Below are 23,146 nucleotides of genomic sequence, written 5' to 3' on the forward strand. Positions count from 1 at the left end.
GGCATCACAATTCCGGACTTCAAGCTCTATTACAAAGCTGTTATCATCAAGACAGTATGGTACTGGCACAAAAACAGACACATACATCAATGGAAGAGAACAGAGAGCCCAGAAATAGACCTTTCTTTATATTTTGATGTTATTTTTAAAAATATTTCAAATTACTTCCCAATTTCCTTTTTGACATATTTTTTGAACAATGAATTATTTAGAGGTATATTATACTTCTAAATACTTCTATACTTTGGAATATCCAGATGTCTTTATTTTTGTGATTTCTAATTCCATTGTGATTAGAGAACATGCTTCATATAATTTGAAACCTTTTAAATTTATTAAGATTTGTTTTGTGCCCAGAATATGGTTTATCTTGTTAAGTGTTTTATGTGCACTTGAAAACAATGTGTATTCAGCTATTGTTGGTCAAGTTATTTAAGTCTCCTATATATTTACTGCTTTTCCTTCTATATCCTTACTATGCTCTTACTGGGTTTCTGTCTATTCTATCAGTTATTGGGAGAGGAGTGTTCAAATCTTTAAGATTACAGATTTATCAGGATTGCTGCCTGAGGTGGGAGGGCAGAGATGGTTAAAAAAATAAATTACAGATTTATCTATTTCTGCTTTCACTTCTATGAGCCTTTGCTTCATGTATTTTGAAGCTCCGTTATTAGGTGTGTAAACATTCGGAATGTTATATCTCCTTGGTGAATTGACTATTTTATCATTATTCAGTGAATCTTTGAACTCTGGTAATATTTTGTGCTCTGAAATCTATTATGTCAGATATTAATACAGTCACCCCAGCTTTCTTTTCATTATTTTTACAAGAAGTATCTTTTTCTATATTTTTAATATTGGTGTCTTTGTATTTAAAATGAATTTCTTTTTGACAGCATGTAGTTGGGTCTTACCTTCTTATACAGTTTTTGTACAATTACCTTTAATTAGGGTAGTTAGGCCATTTATGTTTAATGTAATTATTGATGTGTTTGAATTTAAATCTATCACGTTGCTATTTACTTCCTATTTGTCCCACTTTTTCCCTTTTTTTCTTCCCTTCCCCTCTTTTTCTGTCTTCTTTTAGATATGTTTTTAATGATTCTGTTATATCCCCTTTGTTGGCTTCTTAGCTGTGCCTTTTCCTTATTGTAGGATATGATGGTTTGTTTTAGAGGAGACATTAAGTTGAGTCTTCCAGTTCACATAATGAAGATCAAACCACCCAAACCAGTTACAGGTTAGTATAATTCAACTAACTGCTCTCTTTCCTTCTGCCATTGATTTTTTTTTTTCTTTTCTTTTCTTTCTTTTTTTTTTTTTTTGCCTTTCTCCACATTTCCCATCTTTTCTACTTATTAGCAGCAATATCTAAATTACAAGTATAGTTCTGAAAGGAAAAAAAATTTTAAGTCATAAGCTCTGGGATCTAAAGACAAAAAATATAGAAGTTACAAGGATACAGCTAATTAACAGAATTGGGAAATCTGGAAAGACAGTCATCTAGCTGGAGTTTATTCATTTCTATATTTCTGTGTTCGTTCATTCATCAGTATTTGCTGAGTGCCAATAATGCACCAAGCACACAGATGAGGGGTCACCTTCCTGTGCTCTAAAAGCTGCAGTGCTACCAAAGAGGAGTAAGAGGAAACCAACATTGTATGTTATGATAAGTGCAATGATGGGGAACATCTAGGACCACGAGAACATAGAGGAAAGAGTGACTAACTCTGCCACAGAGCAGGCAAAGCCTATATCAAAGGACGAGGCAGTTGGGAAAGTTTTGAAGGATAAGTAGGAGTAGGTCATGAGGTGCAGAGGAGAGGTCCATTATAGGCAGAGGATAGAGTATATCCTTTCAATACGTGCACATGACATAAAAGATATAAGAACATTCACTGCAGCAGTATTTATAGATGCAAAAGACTAGTTAAATAAAATCTGGCCACACGCATCCAAAGGAATACTTTGCAACCATTAAAAACAAAGAAGGAAATTTAAAAAGCCAAGAATATCTAGTTCACTCTCATAAAGGAACATGATGATATGATTTGCTCCATCAAGATTTATTATAAAGCTACAGTGATTAAGACAAGATAAAAAAAATAGATGAATGAACTATCATGGAGGCCAGGACAGACTCAGGCATTAGTGGCCACTTGATATCTGAGGGGTGGCACTCCAGAGCTGTGGAGAAAGGATGGTCATTTCAGTAAATGGTGCTGCTTGTCCATATGTAAACAAAAGTGAGATGGGACTCCTGCCTCATGCCACACACAAAAATAAATTCCAGGTGACTCACAGAAGTAAATAAGAGAAAACAATAGAGCTTTTAAATATTTTTTAAAGATTTTATTTATTTGAGAGAGAGAGAGGGAGCACAAATAGGGGAAAGGGGAAGAGGGGGAGGGAGAAACAGATTGTCCACGGAGCAGGGAACCTGACTTGGGGCTCGAACCCAGGACCCTGAGATCATGACCTGAGCTGAAGGCAGGTATTTAACCAACTGAACCCCAAGCTGCCCCAACAATAAGGCTTTTAAAAATTAATATAAGACAATATCTTTATGACTTCCGGGTAGGGAAAGACTTTTTAAACAAAACAAATAGAAAAAGCACTTATAATAAAAGAAAAATTTGATAAATGTGGCTACTAAAATTAAGGACTTCCCGTCACCCTAAGACATCAGTAAAAGCATGAAAGAACAAGCCACATAATGGGGGGAGACATTTGCAAAACACATAAATCTTATGAATGGTCCATATCAAGAGTATATACAGAATTCCTACAACTTATTAAGGAAAAGTGACAATCGAGTATAAAACAGGCAAGATGGCCTTATTCAAATGGCCAATAAACATATGAACATATGTGCTTAACATCCTTAGTTATCAGGGAAATGCAAATGAAAACCATAACAAGCTACCATTCCACACCCACCAGGATGGCAACGATGAAAAGAGGCTGATGGTACCAAGTTGGTAAGGATGTGAAATAACCATAACCAGAGGTCGCATGCACGGTACCCATGAAAATCGGTACAATCACTTTGAGAAACAGTTTGGTATGATCTAGTAATGTTGATGATGATTTATACCGAGACCCAGCACTTACACTCTTAGCATGACTAACCGTTCCAGCTTGCCTGGGACTGAGGTGATTTCTGGGGTGTGGGGCTTTCTCCGCGAACAGTAGGGACTTTGTGAGCAAACCCGGGGCGGTGGGAAGTGGTCCCCCTCCTTCTAGGTGTATACCTGATAGGTTCACAAGTAAATGCTCCCCCGATATTTACAGACATGTACAAGAATGATAGCAGTGACGTGATTTTTCAGTACCCGCCCATGTGAAACAACCGAAATGCCCATCAACGACAGAACAGATGTAACTGTCATATATTCATTCACTCGATGGGACACTGTCAATAAAAAGGAACAAACTATAGCCATCTGCAACAAAATGGCCAAATGCCACAAAGAGTATTAACCCAAAGAGGGCTTAGAGTTAACACTGTATATAATCCCATTTGTGTATATAGTGCAAAATCAGGCCGAACAAAGCTATCGTGTTTAGATGCACGTTGAGACAGAAGTAAAATAAATAGAATGCGGTGCTTACACAGAAGCCAGGAGAGTGGCTTCCGCTGTTCCCCGGAGGCTGTGACTGGAGACAGGCCTTTGCGGAATTTCTAGGGAGCACACATTGTCCCATCTCTGGACCTGAGTAGAGACAGATGTTTGCCTTGTAATAATTTATTAAGATATATATTTTTATGCTCTTTGCTGAATGTATTATATTTCACATAAGAAATTTTTTCAGAGAATGGAAACAAGCAACAGGAACACCCAGGTGGCTCAGTCAGTCAAGCAGCTGCCTTTGGCTCAGGTCATGATCCCGGGGTTCTGGGATCCAATCCCGAATGGGTTTCCTGCTCAACGGGGAGCCTGCTTCTCCCTCTCCTTCTGCCGCTCCCCCAGCCTGTGTGCTCCTGCTCGCTCTTGGTCAAATACATAAACAGAGTCTTAAAAGAAAAAAAAAAAAAAAAAAAGGGCACCTGGGTGGCTCAGTGGGTTAAAGTCTCTGCCTTCGGTTCAGGTCATGATCTCAGGGTCCTGGGATGGAGTCCCACATCGGGCTCTCTGCTGGGCGGGGAGCTGCTTCCCCCTCTTTCTCTCTGCCTGCCTCTCTGCCTACTTGTGATCTCGTCTGTCAAATAAATAAATAAAATCTTAAAAAAAAAAAAAAAGGAAAAAGGAAAAAAAAAGAAGAAAAGAAAACAAGTAACAATGAGGAAGATCTATAGTACTGATAGGAAGAGATCTCCAAGCCACTGCGAGTGAAACACGCAAGAGTGCTCATGTCTAAGAACTACTCTCAAACGTTAGCTGCATCAGACTCACCTGGAGAACTTGTTAGAACCCGGATGGCTGGGCTCCACCCACTGAGTTTCCCCTTCCGCCTGGGGTGGGGCCCGAGAATCTGCATTTCTAACAAGTACTGTTGAGCCTGCGGGATCCCTGCTGATCAGGGACCCCACTTCAGGGAACTGCTTGTGTATCCTTCGCTGCCATTCGTTTATACAAAAAGGGTCTCCTTGTAGCAACCAATGCAAGAAACCAGGGACAGTGGATGTCTCAGGGGAAGGGGAACTGGGGCACTATGAGGCCTCCAGCCCACTCCAAAGAGAGCAGAGTTCTCAAAGCTGGGGTGGGCACCCAGAAAATCAATACCCAGTTTTACTGAGGATTTAGGAACAGTTGAAAAAGAAGGAAATGAAAGGTTTCGGGGGAAGTCGAGTGGGAAGAAAAGTGTTTGGCAGAGAGGAGATTTTTGAAGGAAGGCGGTGGGGTAGGTGAACTCGGGGCGGGACTGATTACGTGGGCCTTCAGCAGCAGCTCAGTAGTGACCATAACTGGCCGTTTGGGGCCTTGCTGACCTGGGGACACAGCACCGGTGGTCTGAGGCCGCCTCTGCGGATCCGGTAACCCGGAAACAGGAAGTGGCGGTGGGATGGGGCTGTAGTAGCTGCGCTTCGCCTGTGCTCCCTGAGCAGCCCGGGGTAGGAAAGAGGCAGGGCGAAGGTTGAACCCCGGGCTCCCACATGGACTTCTGGGGATGAGGGATTCCACAGGAAACTGGGAAGCACCGAGGAAGGAGGGAAAATCAGGAAGGCGGAAGTCCCAGGGTTTGACCAATTCTGGAATCTTTTCATCCTAGGTACCACGTTCAAAAGCCCCCTGGAAATCTTTGCCAAGGTAGAGGACTACTATGGCCTGGGCTCGGGGCAGAACCACTTCATCAAGGACAGTCAGTGGGAGCAGCAGGCGGCCATCTTGCACGCCTCATACAGGAAGGACCCGGACACGGAGTGGGAGGAGGAGCCACTCAGGTGAGCGGGCCGGGGGCCCCGGGAGCCCCCTGCTCCCCGGAGCCGTGGGGGCACACGCAGGAACGTGTGCCCAAGCCCGTGAATTCATCTAAGAGCTCCAACTGGTTTCAGGGATTTTTTTTCCAAGAATTTCAGCAGATGTTTTGAAAAAGTGTGTGGAGATTGTTCAAATACTGTTAGGATAGAGGCTGACCACGTGGATTTCAAAGAGGGGATAGACGTGTGTGCGGAAGAGTTTAGTTTACAATTTTGTGCACATCATCTCTTAAAATTTTTTTATCTTTTTTTGATAATTTTTGATTATCTTGTCAAGATAATTTTTGACAAGATAATATCTTGTCAAGATAAATTTTGATTATCTTGACAACACAGAAGAGCCTGCAGATTGACATAAAAGTCTCACTATTCAGTGAGACTCACTATTCAATTTCCATCCAGTTTTTCTAAACGTCATATATTAATGTCTAATTACTTAAATACCTTCCTCTGTAACCTCAGGCAGCAGGAAGGGCTCATGAACTCCCTGCTGTGATTGTAAAAACTGAGCCCAAGTCTTTGAACTTGGTAGAGCTGGTTTTAGGAGCTAGCTCTCCTCACAGCTATGCTGAACCTCTGGAATGTTCTTGCTTTACCCGGGAAGCCTCACATCTTGCTGTCAAGAGCATCTCGAATTTTCTCACTTGGGGACACAGACTCCTAGGGTTGTGCCCTCATAGCAGCTACCAGAGACCTGAAGCGGGACCCCATGAGGTTCAGGGGTGCACTGCCTAGCTGGGTAGTTAGGAGTGTTGCAGGCTAGTTGTTAAACTATTCGCACAGTCCGTACTGGGAGTCTTTATACCACAGGAAGCTCTTGTAAATGCAAACTCTATAAATCAAGAAATTGATTGGCTTTTTCAAGAAGAGCAAATTTATCAGCACCCTCCCTAGTTGGATTACCCCCCAGCATGAGGGAGCCCAGTCTGATCACTAAGGGATCTTCCTCTAGGACAGAGAAAGTTCTGCTAGGTGCTAGGCACTGTTCCCAACCTGCGAATGACTCCCACAGCTCAGTCTGCCCCACCCTCACCAACTTCCAAGGTCTGCAGCCACCAGGACCAGCACAGAGAACGTGGAAGGTCCATCTTAACCACCCACGTCTGGTTTTAGCACCAAGATTGCCAGCGTCTCTCCTGGCCAAGGAGTCTGCTGGGGCTCTGACTGGTGTCTCTTTTTCTCCCCAGCTTGGCCACATTCCATTTCCTCCTTCCCAGCAGCATGATTGCAATGCCGGCAGAAGTCAAGAGCCCCTCGGGTAAATGAACACGAAGCAGGGGGTTATCCTTGGCAGTGAGCCACTGGAGGGAATGCCTCAGCAAACCCTGCACTGTGGGAGGGAGGGAGGCAGGAAGTAGGTCACTAGCTTCACAGCTGGAGCTTAATGGTTTCTGGCTGGATGCATGGCACCCAGATTCCCTGATGACAGAGACTGGCATCGTCTCAGGGAGGGACCTGCCACAGAGGAGGGCATGAGCCCATAGCCCGCCGGGCTGCTTCTAGACATGAATTCATTTTGTACAAAAGGTTATTTAAAACACTGACAGCCAAGAGGACATGAATTATCTAGAAGATGTGAAAGCAGCCCAGGGGTAGTGACCATCCTCCCCACCCAGGAAGGTGACTTGGCCTTAGGTACAGCCCTCCCAGGGATGCCCCCCCACTCCCCAGGAGGCACGTCCTTCTGTTGCCTGCTGCCCATTAGAACAGACCACTTTTGATTGCAAACCGACTTCCTCTTGGGCAAACAGCTTCTGTACACACCAGAGGGTATCTAGATTCCTTACATGATGCCCCTCTCTCTTCTTTCCCAGGGGTAGCCTGTGTCCTTGGCATACACTGGCCTGGAAATCACAACTTCTTCCTCTATTCACTTCACCGAACTCTGAAGGATAAAGTCGGTACTTTGAGATGGGGGTTCCCTAAGCTCAGAGCTCTCAGAACATGGCCTTCTCCAGCTTAGTTGAGGGCACGTGACTGACGTGTCACTTTAGGGGACCAGAGCTGTGCAGGCAGAAGCAGGTGGCTCAGTGGCTGGGGTGTCAGTGACCGCAAGGCTCTGTCTCTGAGCGGTCCCGTTTCTTAAAGAGAACAGGTCAACAGGGACAAAACCCGGTCCGGTCCCCAGGACTCCTTTGGCAGCTCAGGTAAAGAGAGGCCTGGCGTCAGAGGCCAGATCCAGCCCGGGCCCGAATATTTGTAAACTGCGTGCCGTCAGGCCAGCCACCATGAGCCCCAGTCCCCTTTTCTCATCTGAAACACAGAGCTAATTCACGACGCCATCCCTGCCCCCTGCTTGCCCTTGTCGGGAAGAGCCAAATCCAGAGGGTTTCCGGATGTGAAAGCTCTTTGAAACTGACAGGCACTTTGGAAACACGGTGGTGGTTTGGTTTATACAAACTCATGGTTGTCGAGCAAGTTCACTTCGGGGTGATTCCTTGAGCTGTTCACTTAGGTTATATTTCAGAATTATACAAGGATAGTGAAATGTGAAAATGGGCAAAGGAAGAATCTCTCTCCTTCCAGCCCTCTCCCAGGCAGCGCGGCTTCCAATACCAACCTCTGTACCGACTGGCTGGGACCTGGGGCAGGTCGCTTACATCTCTGCCTCAGTTTCCACATCTGTGAAATAGGGGTGCTAACAGGACTCACCTCACGGGACCCTTGTGAGAATTAACTGAAAGGAGGCATGGAAAGGGCTTACTACAGTGCTCAGCACCTCGTAAGCCTTCACTCAGTGTTAAGCTGCGGGGGGACAGTAGCATGACCCCTTCTTTTATCCTTAGGAGGGAGACAGCATTGCCGAGAGGTGAGCGAGAGGGTGAGCCCAGACCACGGTTCCTGCCCACGTCCCTGACAGGCAGATTCGTCTGGGTCTCGGGCTGTGCAGGTGGAGGTGCTGGGTGGGGGCGGAGGCTGGGGGACAGCCTTGCATGCTGTGTCCTCCTCGCAGACCCGGAGAGCGTGTGGCCCTGCGCCGCGCCCATTACGGTCTCCCAGCTCAGCCGCACCTGCACCTTCCTAGTGCTGGCCTGCGAGGATGGCGTGCTCACGCTGTTGGACCTGGCCGAAGGTGAGCCCCATCTCTGCCTAACCCCTGGATGGGTCTCTGGGTAACCAGAGTCCGGGAACGCTGGAATTCCTGTAGGCTCGGGGCCTACTGTTAGTTACTCTGTGTTCTTAGGTCAACTTGGGGAGCTGGTCCTGCCTTCCCCTCATTCACTCATTCAACAGACATTTATTGAACTTAATATGTGTGGACAATTCCCATTCCCTGTGGATTTACGAGTGCCAGCTCCGTCCCCGCACCGGACCAGGGCCTGGAAGTCTGTCCATTTCCTCACTGTCACTCTCTGGGGAGGAAGTGTCTTCCAGCCCTGGGTGTGGCACCATAGCAGCCTCAGCCCTCTCCCCGTCTCCCCCAGGCTCTCAAAATAAGCAAGTCCTCCTTCCTGCTATTCTACCCCCTCCCTGGTCAGCGGGAACCTCACTGGTATGGAAACTAAGAGACCTCAAAGGGGACCAGGCCAAGACCAGCAACTATTCTGGGTGGGCGGTAACTTGCAAGAGTCCTGGGTCCTGGGTCTCGCTCTGCAGGTGCAGAAAATCAGCGGTGTCTACTTGCCCGAAGTTGATCAGGATGTAAGGGAGTGTCTCCCTTTAATTAATTAATTAATTAATTAATTAAAGAGAGAAAGGGGAGGAGGGGCAGAGGGAGATGGAGAGAGAAAACCTAAGACTCCCCACGGAGCACAGAGTCCAACATGGGGCTCCATCCCACCCATGAGATCATGACCGGAGCCGAAACCGAGAGTTGGACGCTTAACCGACTGAGCCACCCAGGCGCCCCGGGAGTGTCTCCCTCTTATAGGACTTTCTTAGATGGGATGACTGAATCACTGGTTTGCCCTTTTGTAATTGGATATGTGTCTCATTTGGGAGTAGAGGTGCGCCATCTTCCCCGGCCGCGCTCCTAGCCCATGTGTCGGTGAGAGTTCGGGATGGTGCCCTGGCTCGTGGCCGTCTCCGGGACGCGTCTGTCAAGCCGGTGAAGTGCCTTCCTCACTTGGCTTATTTATCTGACGAAGCCATGGTTGTTTCCAACAGTGCTTACTCCACCCACATGGCGGGAAGATAAACAGGGCTCCAGGCCCTCTTGAACCTGAGTTACTACACCACAGTGTTCTTACAATGGCTAAAGATATGTCAAAGTCAGGGGCACCTGGGTGGCTCAGTGGGTTAAGGCCTCTGCCTTTGGCTCAGGTCATGATCTCAGGGTCCTGGGATTGAGCCCCGCATCGGGCTCTCTGCTCAGCGAGGAGCCTGCTTCCCCTCCTCTCTCTGCCTGCCTCTCTGCCTACTTGTGATCTATCTCTGTCAAATAAATAAGATTAAACAAAAAAAAAGATACGTCAAAGGCAGAAGGGTGATACTAATGGCACATTCACTTGCCCAATAGCTTGCTTTCATTTTTCTGGATGTTGATACATTCTGGATATTGCTTGGCGACACACACACGTGTCCCTCTCCTTCTCCGAGACCACCCCGGCCCTTGCCCCCTCTGTTGTACCTCGACCTGCCCTGGTCAGCCGTGGTTCAGGACCAGGCTGGGTGTAGCTTCCTTCCTTCCGTCCCAGTGCTGACTCAGCCCCCCTCCACGGGGCTGGTCCTCCCTGTCCCCCCATGCCTCTCCGTACTCAGAAGGGGGGGCTCTTCTCTCCCACTGGGCTTTGGGGTTTCTGGTTTCACTCTCAGAGGGTTCTCATGGCTGGATCTTGCCTTCACATCACTCACACACCTGCTGGTCACGGACCCCGAGCCCATGGCTGCATCGTCGTCTGGCCACTTTTCTGATCTGCTGGTGCAATTATTTCTCCAGGTTTCCCTCTTGGGGTCATCGCTCTTCCCAAGGGTTGTTCCTGCCAGAGCATTCACTTCATGAAGTATTTCTTAGTCCATGAAGGAAAGAACATGTATCCTGAGAATCCCTTGAAATCCCAAATGAAGTGTGTGGTGCTGTGCACAGACTCTTCTCTCTACCTGGTGACAGCCAGAGGGACCCAAGGACCCAGCGTCAGTGTGCTCGCTGAGAGGTGGGTAGCTCGAGCGCAGGACGGGGTGAACGAGCTGCCAGCCAGATGGCGCCTTTCACTGATAGGACACCGACCACCTCCCCCAACCCGTGAGCGTCCCAAGGTCCCCACTGTCTTTTATATGTGGGTAGATATGTAAAACTCATCTTGCAAAAATTGTATGATGGCACAAGGGACACCTTTCGTGTCCCACATGCATGACCAAGAAGAGCATCATTTCTGCCAAAAGAGCCTTTTATCCGTTTCCTCAAGGGTCTCTTCTAAATTGTGAAATACTTTAAGCTTGCAAATGATCAACAGAATATGTGTGTGGATTTCGGGTGTATCTGTATGCACACCATATATATATATATATATATGCATATATATATATATATACACACATATATACACTATATATAGTGTGTGTGTCCACGTGTGTGTATATCTAGAGGCAGAGAGAAACTCCCCTGCACCCATCATCAAGCTTAAGAAATAGATCATCTCCCAGGTGCTTGGGTGGCTCAGTCGGTTAAGCGTCTGCCTTTGGCTCAGGTTCTGATCCTGGGGTCCTGGGATCGAGCCCTGCATCGGGCTCCCTGCTCAGTAGGGAGTCTGTTTCTCCCTCTCCCCTCTGCTTGTCCTCTCTCTCGCTGTCTGTCTCTCAAAGAAATAAACAAAATATTTAAGAAAAGATCATCTCCAATTCAGTTAAGGCTCTCTGTGTGCTTGTCCCCAGTCACACTCTTCTCTCTCCTCCCCAAAGGTAGTTCTCTATCTATTGCTGTATGTAACAAACCACCCCACAACTTAAAGGCTAAAGGAAACACTCATTATTTAGCCCCGAACCCCCGATCCTGTAGGTCGGCTGTTTGGGTGAGGCTAAGCTGGGCGGCTCCTCCACTGGTCTGGCTCAGGCTCTCATGTGTGTCCCAGGCCACCAGCAGCTCGGCCAGGGGCTGGGCGGTTCTCAGTGGCCTCACTCACCTAGGTGGCCATTTGTTGGCCATTGGCCAGGACGCTTGTTTTTCCTCCTTGTGGCCACTCCTGCAGGCTGTCTCAGCCTCCATCACCTGACAGCCCAAGGGGCCCCCTCAGCAAGCAAGGGCCACTGCAGTGCACAGTTTCCAGGCCTCTGCTCATACCACACAGGACAGAGCACATCACATGGCCATATCCACGATCAAGCAGGGGGCAAATTGACTCCATCTTTTTCCTTTTTTTTTTTTTTTAAAGATTTTTAAAGATTTTATATATTTACTTGACAGATCACAAGGAGGCAGAGAGGCAGGCAGAGAGAGAGAGGAGGAAGCAGGCTCCCTGCCGAGCAGAGAGCCCGATGCAGGGCTCGATCCCAGGACCCCGGGATCATGACCTGAGCCGAAGGCAGAGGCTTTAACCCTCTGAGCCACCCAGGCACCCCTATCTTTTTCCTTTTTTTAAGACTTTTTTTTTTTTTTTAAGATTTATCTATATGGAGAGAGCGAGTGTGCATGCACAAGCAGGGAGCAGGGCAGAGGGATTCTTTCAAGCAGACTCCCAGCTGAGCAAGAAGCCCGAAGCAGGGGGGTTCAGTCCCACAACCCATGAGTCCGTGACCAGAGCCAAAACCAAGAGTCAGACACTGAAGACTGAGCCACCCAAGTGCCCCTTGACTCCACCTTTTGATGGGAGTTGCTGCAAAATATTACGGCCAGTTTTTTTTTCCATCTATAATATGGTTTTCCAAAATTCATTATTCCTTGGCTCTCCTGTAAGAATTAACCGACCACCTAGCTGCACATTATTTGGGGCAATTGTAAATGGAATCCTATCCTGTATACTCCCCAGCTTGTTTCTCAGTGCCATTTCTTCTATCACTTGCCTTGCAACCTTGTTCATGGGAGTCACACATGTTGGGGAATGCGGCCTGGTTATTTTCCCACCTGCACTGCAGCCCGTCGTATAACAGAGTACAACGAGGCATGCTCCTCCCAGGGGACAATCAGATTGTCCCCAGTGTTTGCTACTCTGAAAAGTCCAACATTGTCGCGGCCGGCGTGACAAATTGACCAGGTCGAGAGGGTAAGAGGATGCTGAAAAGAAATTAAGAGACAAAGAGATGGGGGCAGGAGGAGCACCAAGAAGGATGTCCAATAGTGTCAATTTTATTCAAGGCAGCAAGGCATTATATAGCTAACAGAAACAATCATAAGAAAGTATCTATTTTTAGCTGATTACTAAAGAGTTTGCAGCATGCACAGAAAATCCTTCAAGCTTTCCCATTATCTATTTCCCAAGCACCGATAGCAGACCCTCTAGCGCCAGATGTACTGACTTCAAGGCCACTCAAGACATAGTTTATGTAAGCACAGCACAGTCTTACAGTGGTGTAGTCTATAGCCCGTGCAAGGACAGCAAGGACCAGACAAGAATTTCTGACCCCGACCAAATCATCTCTATCTGACTAGCAAACGTGTGGGAAGTCATGTAGGCAAGCGCACAACACATAGCACAGACCCTTTCTCAGTGCTACTCGACTTTATTGACCTAAGCCTTTTTTTCCGCTATTCAGCATTTAAAGGAGGCACAAGTCAGGGCCTGGTTTGGTCCTCGTCTCAAGCCTTATCGTGGCCTCCCACACAACATATCTCCTGATGCTTATATACATAAGAGCGTGTCTGGGGTGTATGCCCAGGAGAGGACAGTGCAGCCTGAACTCTTCCAGTATGACTGGCCATGTGTCTTGTTTCCTGCAGGCCTATAAAGCACCTGGATGAGGCCATCTGTGCAGTGGCCCCGGTCCAAGCCTTACCTGGCATGGTAGGTTCCTTGTGCCCCTCACTCCTCTTCAGTAAACGTGGTCATTTGTCCTTCAAAAACTACATGTCAAAGGCAGGTCAAGTACTAGACCCTGGACTAGCTCTGGGCTACCTGGGGATGAAAGAACAAGTCATTGCCCTGCTGGGGTCCACAGCTGAAAGCAGCTGCTTTCAGGAGGTGGTGACAAGAGAGGGTGGAGAGGACAAGGACAGACACTGGACTTGTGAGTCTGGGGGAGAGGAAATGGTGTGGCAGCTGGAAGAGGATGACATCGAGGTATGTCCCATCTACAGGGAGGAAGAAGCCCAGGCAGGAGGGAGTTCTGGCTCAGATCTCAGGCCAGGAGGGGCCATTGGAGTGAATGGGGTCCCCGAGGACGGAAGGAAAGGGTTTGTACACAGCACTAAATCCACGTGGAGGGCCGGCACCCCAGCAGGGCAGGGTGGGATACTGGCGGACTAGAAGCCAGGGCAGAAGGGGGAAGCGCCCCCCAGGATCAGACCCAGCACCTGCAGGAGGGCCTGTTGCTGCGGGGACCTCCAGAGAAGGAAACACACACACTTCTCTGCTCCCTGAGCCGCACTGGTTGCCTGAAAGCAAATCAGTCCTCTCTGTGGCCTGTTGTAATGTCCAGCTGCTTTTCTGACTCCGAATGGAGGGGACAGAGAAGTCCCCATCACCATCTCTTTGCTTCCCAGTTGCTGCTCTTCTACGAGAACGGCTCTGTACAGCTCATGGATGTGGCCAAGCCTCAGATCATCTGTGCCTTTGCTCTACCCAGAACCTACCATCTGGTGGTCCCCTGGAAGCCCTTGTTTGTCGTGTCTCTTCGACACCCGTGTTTCCTGCTCCGAGGTACTGGAGGGGGACCCCGTGGCCTGCTGGCTCTTTTCCTGACACTCGCCATCCCCTCCCAGAACACAGGGTGACACTGCCCGCTCTCTTCCCCACTCTCCCACCCCACACCACGGGCCAGAATGACGCGGCTGTTCAGCCCTCCCTAGGCGCTTAGCTAAAACACGAGGCAAGGTCTTTTCTCTGGAATCTTGCTATTCTAGATCAAGTGAGCCCAGTCAGTCACAGCTCAGTCCCAGTGAGCCAGCCTTACCAAGAGAGAGCAGCCCCCCTGTGCCCGCCCAGCCCACAGAGAAGGTCATCCCTCCACAGCGCTGGCCCTCTCGTTTCATCTCAGGAGACCATCCCGACGAAACTGAATCCAGCAACACCAAGGACATCCAGAGTTCTGTTTTCTATTTCAACCTCGAGGCCTACCCACTCCTGGAAAATCTGTCCAAAAATCACACCATTCCGGAAGCTGACATGACCGAGAACGCGGCCTTTGCCCAGGTGCTGCCCTTGGAGAAAAGATGCGAGCGTTTCCTCCAGAAGAGGTAGAGTGCTGGGTCTGCCTCCCATCCCTGCCCTTGGGGTGTCTGGATGGAGGACTAGTGGCGTTTGTTTGACGGTAAGGTCTGTCCAGCATTTAGAGCCCCCGCCAGCAGGGAACCCCACCCTCTCCTAGCCCAGGAACCGTGCCCCCGTTGCCGTTCAGCTTGGTAGAAAACGAGCAGCGGATTCAGGCTGGAAAGGAAGGGCTGCCAGTTGCTGTTTTCTCCTTGTCAAGACTATCTTTGCTTTCTGCTTTCTTGAGTCTTTGGTTTTATAAATCATATTTGGATTATCAGACGCAATCATCTAAGACAGGGTCTGTGGCTCGTTTCCATGAATAAAGTGTTCCTGGAACAGGCCCGTTTGTTAGGTTTTACCAGTGGCTGCTCGTGTGTCACAGCGGCAGAGCTGACACTGCCAACAGACACCATAGGGTCTGTCACGCCTTTGTAGAAACGGTTTTCCGGCCCCTGGTCCAAGCTCCCCTCTGCTTTATCCATCATCTGGACAAATGGTGAGGTCCTGCATCTCTCCCCTTTCCGCTGTCGCAGTGCCACCGGGACTCCGTCCACAGTCCTTTCCGCTGTAGAAGCATTGTGAACTGTGCTCTGTCCACTCTGAGAAGCAGGACTCTCTTCTCTCCCATTCACCACAAATTTCTGGCGGCTTGCAAATTCTTGTTGATTTGTGTCGTGATTGGACCATGCACTTTAAGCGGGACAGGGTCACCAGTGGAGCCCTCTACAACAGATGGGGTGGGGAGGGAATCGAGTGGTCCCTTTCCTTTCTGGGCCTTCTGTAGCGTCCGCTCTGGGACTCTGTGATCTCTCCAGTATGATCTCCTCACGCTTGCCTCCAGAGGAATGAAGGAACGGCAGGGTACTCAGCTCTGAAATCCGCCGCCTCCGCCGCTCACTAGCTGGGAGACCTTGTCGAGTCCCTTAACCTCCAAGAGCCTCAGTTTCCTCCTTAATTCAAAAAAGATGTGTGGAACGCCCACGGTGCAGCAGACTGTGCTGTGGGCTCTTCCACGATGCCTGGCCTGCAGGTGGTGTAGGTATTCGAGAGCTAATACATGTCAAGGGCTGGGCATGGGGTCGTCACTCAGTGGTAGGTCCAAGAACAACGCTGGGTTAGTCTCAGTTCGTGCCCAGGAAACTCTAGACACCACCGCCAGGTGGCGCCACGGCCCCCATGACGGCTTTTACCCGCTACACTTGGTTCCTTCCTGGGCGTGGTGGGCTGGCCTTAGGGCTTTCAGCATCCCCGGGAGGGAAGCAGGGCCATCCTGTCGGGAGCCGGGGATGGTCTGTGGGTCTTGGGGGAGGACAGCAAGGAAGGGGCCAGTAGACATTTCCCCTGATGGCAGGATTACCAAGATTTACTGAGTGCCCCTGTTCCTCCCATGGAGGCTTCTTCTTTTAACCCTTGATGGCTTGACTTGTTCTGAGGACATGCAGCTGAATAATTTAAGGGTGAAACATCATGAAGTCTAGTTTATTTTCAAGCAGACCAGGAAAACATTTAGAGAGAGAAGGAGAAAATTTGAACAATCTGTGAAACCCAGGACAATATTCATAGAGAGAGTCAGACAGACAGATAAAATGTTCATAGGTGGTGAATACAGGTGTATTGTACTACTTGCAACTTTTCTGTAGGTTTGAAATTTTTCTAAGTAAAAGATAAGGAGAAGTTTTAAATTATTATTTACAGTATAATCCTGATTTTGAGTAAAAGAAGACTGGAAATGTAGATACCCATAGTAATGGTAGTTATATTTGGGTGATCACGTATGTGTGATTTTCTTTCTTTGTACTTTCCCCTATTTGCAGCTTTTCTAAAAAAAAAAAAATACAAAACAAAAACGTGATTTTGGAAAATTTTAAATATCGGTTAAAAAAGAAGTGAAGAGTGTGAGTTTAGGCCATGGCTGTAGTGAGACTGTTCTCAGGGGAGGTCCTGGCGTGGAGATTTCTGGAGCTTTTTCCTTTTTAAAATTTTGAATTAGTCTCATAGGTAGAAATTAGTGATTCACCAGCGGCGTATACTACTCAGTGCTCGTTACAGGAAGTGCCCTCCTTAATGCCCATCCCCCAATTACCCCTGCCCCCCCACTCCCCGCACCTCCCCTCCAGCCACCCTCAGTTTGTTTCCTAGAGTTTGTCTCTTATGGTTTGCCTCCCTCTCGATTTTCATCTTGTTTTATTTTTCTTTCCCTTCCCCTGTAGCCCTGTCTCGTTTCTTCAGTCCCCCCATGAGTGCAATCATATGGTATTGTCTTTCTCTGACTTATTTAGCTGAGCATAATAGCCTCTACTCCCATCCACATCGTTGCAAATGGCAAGATTTTATTCTTTTTGATGGCTGCGTAGTATCTGCTGCTCTTTCTTGATGAGACCCAGAGAACCCCTTGTTTAAGGAGCTTGTTTCCATTTCTGCCTTTCAGTCTGACCCCTCTCTTTTACTGGCCTGGAAAGGGTGAGCCTTCCCACTTGAGCTGGAAGCCAGCCGGCTGCCCCACCTGGGGGAACGGCCCCCGGCCCCACATTTCCAGCACTGGGAGGCTCACCTCCTGCCTGGCAACGGAGGGCCTGGCCAACTCAGGGTGCCTCAGTCCCTCATGGACAAGTCCCACCCTTGGCCAAGGTATAAGTGGAGATCAGAACTCAGGACACCCGTGGAAGGAACCCACGGAAGGAAGGAAATTTGCTTCAAGCAGAGCTACTACTAAGTACTTCTCCATTGTAAAAAAAAATTATTCACTATTTCTGATAGAAGTTATTATCAATGCACTTGTAGAAATTCGGAAAACAGGACAATGCAAAAAGAATTTTTTTAAATAACTCACAGTCCATCACAAAAACCCTAGCAGGGCTGTTCATCTGTTAATTTAGGTTCAGGTTTTCCCTTTGGTGTTTTTACTAAGTTGAGATCCTATTTCATGATCAATTTTTAAGTCTGGCTTTGTGTCGCTCCAGAATAGAAGTTCATTATTTTTTTAAGAAAAACCTCCTTATAAATAAGGTTTTTAATGCCTTTGTAATTTCCATGGAAAGGCTGTGTCTACAGTATAGTTCTCCACTCCCCTGTGGTTGGGCCTGCTCTCGTAAGGACAAGGTCCATCCACTCTGACCTCCTCCAGTTCCCGTGGGAATGGACTTTTTAAAGGCGCTCTTTTCCTAATGTCTTTCATCCTTATCAACACAGCTTAGCTCTTAGGACCCACACCCCAACCTCTCCCTGGGAAGGCCCCACAGCCACTAGGAGGGGTGGAGAGGACTGCCTCCTAAGGAACCTTCTGCAGGGGAGAAGGTTGGAGAGGCTGACCAGGTGGGACATCAGGAGCCAGGGGCCAGGGCTTGGGAGCTTGGGAATGGAAAAGCCCAGGGAAGTGCTCACTGGGTCCTGGGACCCAGCAGGAGCTAGGAGGGATCACACTGTGTAGTTGTGGCCAGCCCAGATTGAAGGAACATTCACTTGGGCCTGATCACAGTGTTCGAATTATATCCCTTGTGGCAACCCATTTTCCAAACTGGGTCCCAGCAAGAATATGGGAAACATTGATTAAAAGGCTTTTTCTGTTCTCCTGCTCTGAGGTCTGATACCTGGGGTTTTCCCAAAGAGTAGTCCCTGCCCCAACATTTTAGTTTGAAATTGTCCATCCTTCCTTCCTTCCTCCCAAGAGAAAGTGCACACGGGGTGGGGGTGGGCAGGGGGAGACAGAGGAAAAAGGAGAGAGAATTTTAGCAGGCTCCATGCTGCTCGATCTCACGACCCTGAGATCATGACCTGAGCCAGAATCAAGAGTTGGACTCAACAGTCTGAGCCACCCAGGTGCCCCTTATTTTGAAAAATTTCAAAATACAGGTTTGAGGAGAAAAAAGTCACTGAACAGCCACATGCCCACAACTTAGCTTTTAACATACTTCTGCTGCTGTTTCTCACATAGGCCCCTATGTGTCCCCCCAATTTTAATCTCACCTCTTTCCCCCCCTTTAATTCCTCATGTCTAAAACAGCTTCACTGATGCTAAAAATAAGTGAAATTTCAAGGCAATGGGTTTATGTGGCAATCGAGTCAAAGTTTCAGACTTGCAATACTCTGTCCAAATTGTTTTCACAAAACCTACCCTTGGGACTTTTATAAACAGCCTGTGTGAAAGGGAGCCTGCCTTCGGGGCTTTAAAAGGAGGCCAGTTAGCTCCAAATACGTGTCCCTACCCCTCACCCCGCCACCTCCCTCCCCGAGGCCTGGCCTCTGCTCTCCTCCAGCCCAGGTCTCTAGGCACCATTTCCTGGCTCCCTGCCCTGCTTTAGAGTCTGCCCTCTCTGGCTGGCTCAAACTTGATCACAAGACAGCAATTTCTGGACACCAGGAAGCAGACAGAAACAGAGTGCCCATTCCTCTCTATGTCTCTGTCTCTGTCTCTCTCTCCTTTCATTCCCTGTGAATACAAAGCCCAGAGAGATGCAGGGTTCTCCACATCCGGCTTTCTGCCAGAAGGTGGGCTTCGGGGGTGACCCAACAGTCCAGGTCCACAGCCAAGGGAACCAGGGGTGGGGCAGGCGGGAAGTGATAGCCCATCACTATTTTCATCCAGAAGTGAAGGACACTTTGTAGCTTTTGTTACATATATTGTACATGTCTCTCTCTCCTTCTGTGACTTGGCTTGGATCTTTTTCCCAAGCATGAGTTCATTCTCTTTCGATTTTAAAAGTTCTGTGTCAGTGTGTTACGAACAGTTTTTTTCCTGGTTTTTCTGGCTAGCTGCAAATGCGGCTGCTCACGCAGCCAGAAGTTTCCAGGCTCAGGTCGCTGGAGTTTTCCATCTTCTCCCTTAGATGTTGCTGAAGGGCAGATGTAAAGAGCCTCAGATTCAGGGCATAAGCCGTGCAGTAGGCCTGGGGTGCAGACCGGGGGCCTCTAGCTGTGGGACGGGACAGGCCTCAGGTCTTCATGCATGAAATGAGTAACGGCCACATCTCTGCATGGGACACGATGGCACACGCAGTAAGGGCCAGCATTACTTATCATGAGACCACAGGGAAAGGCCTTCTCCATGCCACAATGTATGCTGCAAATCACCCACGTTGTCTTAACACACAAAGGGCTTTATTCTCAGACTTCCTTTTCAGACTTGCCCTTGTCCCATCTATTCAGCAGCCTCTTGGGCAGTCACTTTTTCTTTTCTTTTCTTCTCTGATTTTATTTTTAAGTAATCTCTAAACCTAACAAGGGGTTCGAACTTACAACCTCGAGATCAAGAGCCATGCGCTCTACCAACTGAGCCAGACAGGCGCTCCAGAGGGTCGTCTATGAAAGTCATGTTGTTTTGACCTCCTGAGCCAGCAATTTCACTCCCACTAATTCATCAGCAGTGGAAGTATTATTTTTTTTTAAATTTTATTTATTTATTTGACAGGCAGAAGTATTATGACCTTAACATGCACTGAGCACCTACCCGAGGTCGGGTACTATGCTAAGTGCTTTGCAGGCATAATCTTATTTTTTACTGTTGTTACTATCGCCTGTCCAGGGTCACCAGCTTGTGAGGTACAAGCAGTGTGGGTTCAAAGCCCGAGTGTGTACCGTGTGCACACTCAGCCTCCTCTCCGCGCTCCCGCCACAGGCACCAATGGTTCACGCAGCCTAGAAGGCCTTAACAAAGGATTTTCAGCCCCGGGGTGTGCTTGTTAGGGAGAGAGAAGGTGGCGGATCTGTGAGTGGCCCCTGGAAGCAGTTTCTAGGATACATTTCCGGTGCAAACCGGGGGGTGCACAATAGTGTGTGGCCAAAAAGAAAAAAAAAACAAGATTTTATGCACGTCTATGCTTGTACGTGTGAAAGCAATTTCCAAGGACTTACAGGGAGCTGTTAATTACAGTTGCTTTGGGAAGGGAAAGCCAGGATCTGAGGTGAGAGGGAGATTGCTTGTAATTGTATACCCACCTGGATTTTCTGATTTCTTTAAAAGCAACGTATAGGCTACTTTTTCAAGTTAAAAAATGTTTTAGTGCATTGAGGACCAGATACGTCTCCACGTGGATGCGCTTTGGCAGAAAGAGCCTTGAAACAAATCCAAAGCTGCAATCACTGCCTTTCTCCCCAGAAGGAGCCTCCTCCTGCGCGCCCGGACTGTTTTGACACCCTCGGTGCACACAGGCCGCGGCAGGAACCTGGCTTGCAGCCTGTACCCCCTTACCCAGAAGGAAGGCATCCTCCGCGCGCTCCCAGCGGCCAGGTCCGCGTGCAGAATGAGGGGTAGATCCTGGGCTTCTCCAACTCTCCTGTACTGAACGTGCATTTGCTTGTTTTTTTTTGTATTTTGTTTTGTTTGTTTTGTTTTATTTTAATTAACCTCTTACTTTGTAAGAGACCCAGCTCAGACACCTGATCTTCCAGGAGCACTCCCGGGGCATGGTGGACCCCTCCCAGGTTCTCCCTGCATTTGACCTTGACGGCACTGAAATGCCTCGGATTATAAATGTCCTTCACTCCTGTCACCCACAGGAAACCTGGGGGGAACTGGGGCTGTTTCTGTACACTCTGGTCTTCCCTGCACTTGCACCCGTGCCTGTCACTAGCGTCACCAAACACTCCCAGGAAGCTACACCGGGCGAGCTGTTGCATGAAGGGAGCTTGATTTGCAGCCAGTGAGGCGATCACAGGGAGTAACTTGGGACTGGGTTCCTTTTAGTGAGGGTTAGGATGAATACTTAGCTAGGGAAGCCCCCTCATTGTACATAGAGGCCGGCCTAGGGTCACGCGTGCGCCTTGAGGAAACTCGCCCGTGTGTACATTGTATGTTGTATAAATGAGGCTTGTGCTCTTCCTTGGGTGGAGATTTTAGTATTACAAGGAGGTAGAGGCAACTGTCTGTCCCTCCATGGGTCACTCCACGGTCCACGTGCGCAGGCGTGAGTTGGGGGTTAAGCGCAAACCGGTTGGGGCAGTCTGGGCCTCCGGAAGTCTTTGGGCTCTTGCTGCTGCTTGAGGGGTAGTTTTGGGTTCAGTCACAATTGCTGTGGCCCTCAGGTCTTTTACCTGAGTTAAGACATACACTGGAAAGAAGAACTTAAGGAGGGGCGCCTGGGTGGCTCAGTGGGTTAAGCCTCTGCCTTCAGCTCAGGTCATGATCTCAGGGTCCTGGGATCGAGCCCTGCATTGGGCTCTCTGCTCAGCGGGGAGCCTGCCTCCCCCTCTCTCTCTGCCTGCCTCTCTGCCTACTTGTGATCTCTCTCTGTCAAATAAATAAAATCTCTAAAAAAAAAAAGAAAGAAAGAAAGAAAAGAACTTAAGGAAAAATGTGGGACAAAGTTTAGTGGGTACAAATGGGGTGGGGGGGCGGTCAAGGCCAGGTCTTGGGGTCCAGCTGATGACACTAGTAGAGTCTGCTCAAGGAGTATTTAACCACTGGACGTGCTGGCATTCCGATGTGGCTGACATTCCCATGTGGCTGACGGTGGTCCACGCACATGGACCATGAGTCCCCAGCACACTGTGCCTTCTACCAGGCTCAGCTCCTGGCTGAGTCCCTGTCGTCAGGCAGTAAAGGTTCCGAGGGCGGGCTGTGCCCAGGCTGAGTCCCGAGGACACCGACAGGCAGCACATGTGCCATTTGGCGAGTTTATTGGTTTAGCACAGCGCCGTCAGGGGCTGTCCAGGGACCAAGGAGCCGGAGGGGTGGGGGGCACGGGGCACAACACGATTTCCTCTCATCTCCACCAATGTGGCCCACAGGTTCCAGAAGCTGGAGAAGAAGGCGAAGGAGCAGGAGCACTGGACGCGGCTTCGCAGGTATTCCTTGCTTCTCCAAAGAGAGAACTTCAGGAAGTGACCGGGCCGCTGCTCTGGGCTCTCTGAGAAGGTTGGCCGCAGGCAGGCTTCCCCCGAGGGTGCCCTGAGGCCAGGCGACGCGGGGACAGGGCTGCAGCTCAGTAGGCCCAGGGACCTGGACGGGCAGTCCGGGACGGCAGCAAGGGAGAGCCATGCTCGGGGGGGGGGGGGCTTCAACTCTAAGCCACTTGTGAGAGCCCTCAGGCGGACGATGTGTCACCCCAATAAACAGCGATACTGTTTCCAGCCCCCAGAGCTGCTGTGGTGTGTGACTCTTCCTTCCCACCCAGTCCAGACCCTAGCGGGGCCCAGGCAATGGTTTCCGGCAGTGTCCTGGGCCTTGTGAGGACCACTCGCCTTCTGGGCCCCGGAGAGTCCCTTTGCTCCCATGAGCAAGACCCCAGGCTCCCCCAGCGACTGTGTGGCTCTCTTTCTCCCCACCCGCTTCTTTCCCTCTTTGCACTGGAGTCACTTTGGAGAGGCGGAGGCTCCCTCAGAGTGGCTGGGCACTGCCTGAGGTCACAGGGACCTGAGAGGGCACTTGGGAGGCAGGGACGGTGCCACTCCTGCCGCTGGCTGCTGGCTTGGAACCCTAGAGGAGGCCGGGGGACTGGAGGACAGGAGG

General features: G+C 49.1%; 1 protein-coding gene across 2 annotated transcripts in view; it reads left to right on the plus strand.

Moving 5' to 3' along the window:
• The window catches only part of WDR93 (WD repeat domain 93), a 45,606-nt gene extending 22,989 nt beyond the window's left edge, over positions 1-22,617 (plus strand). For both annotated transcript variants that reach the window (XM_032836908.1, XM_032836909.1), the window contains 10 exons: positions 1,156-1,240; positions 5,215-5,386; positions 6,610-6,680; positions 7,237-7,323; positions 8,376-8,495; positions 10,302-10,515; positions 13,233-13,296; positions 13,995-14,151; positions 14,489-14,687; positions 22,426-22,617. In XM_032836908.1, coding sequence (XP_032692799.1) covers positions 1,156-1,240; positions 5,215-5,386; positions 6,610-6,680; positions 7,237-7,323; positions 8,376-8,495; positions 10,302-10,515; positions 13,233-13,296; positions 13,995-14,151; positions 14,489-14,687; positions 22,426-22,522 — 1,266 coding nt within the window. In that variant the 3' untranslated portion in view covers positions 22,523-22,617. The remainder of the gene's footprint in view (positions 1-1,155; positions 1,241-5,214; positions 5,387-6,609; positions 6,681-7,236; positions 7,324-8,375; positions 8,496-10,301; positions 10,516-13,232; positions 13,297-13,994; positions 14,152-14,488; positions 14,688-22,425) is intronic.
• Positions 22,618-23,146: the final 529 nt, after the last annotated feature.

The sequence above is a fragment of the Lontra canadensis genome, unplaced genomic scaffold (genome assembly GCF_010015895.1).
Source record: "Lontra canadensis isolate GAN:19392208 unplaced genomic scaffold, GSC_riverotter_1.0 scaffold94, whole genome shotgun sequence".
In the NCBI taxonomy this organism is placed as follows: Eukaryota; Metazoa; Chordata; class Mammalia; order Carnivora; family Mustelidae; genus Lontra; species Lontra canadensis.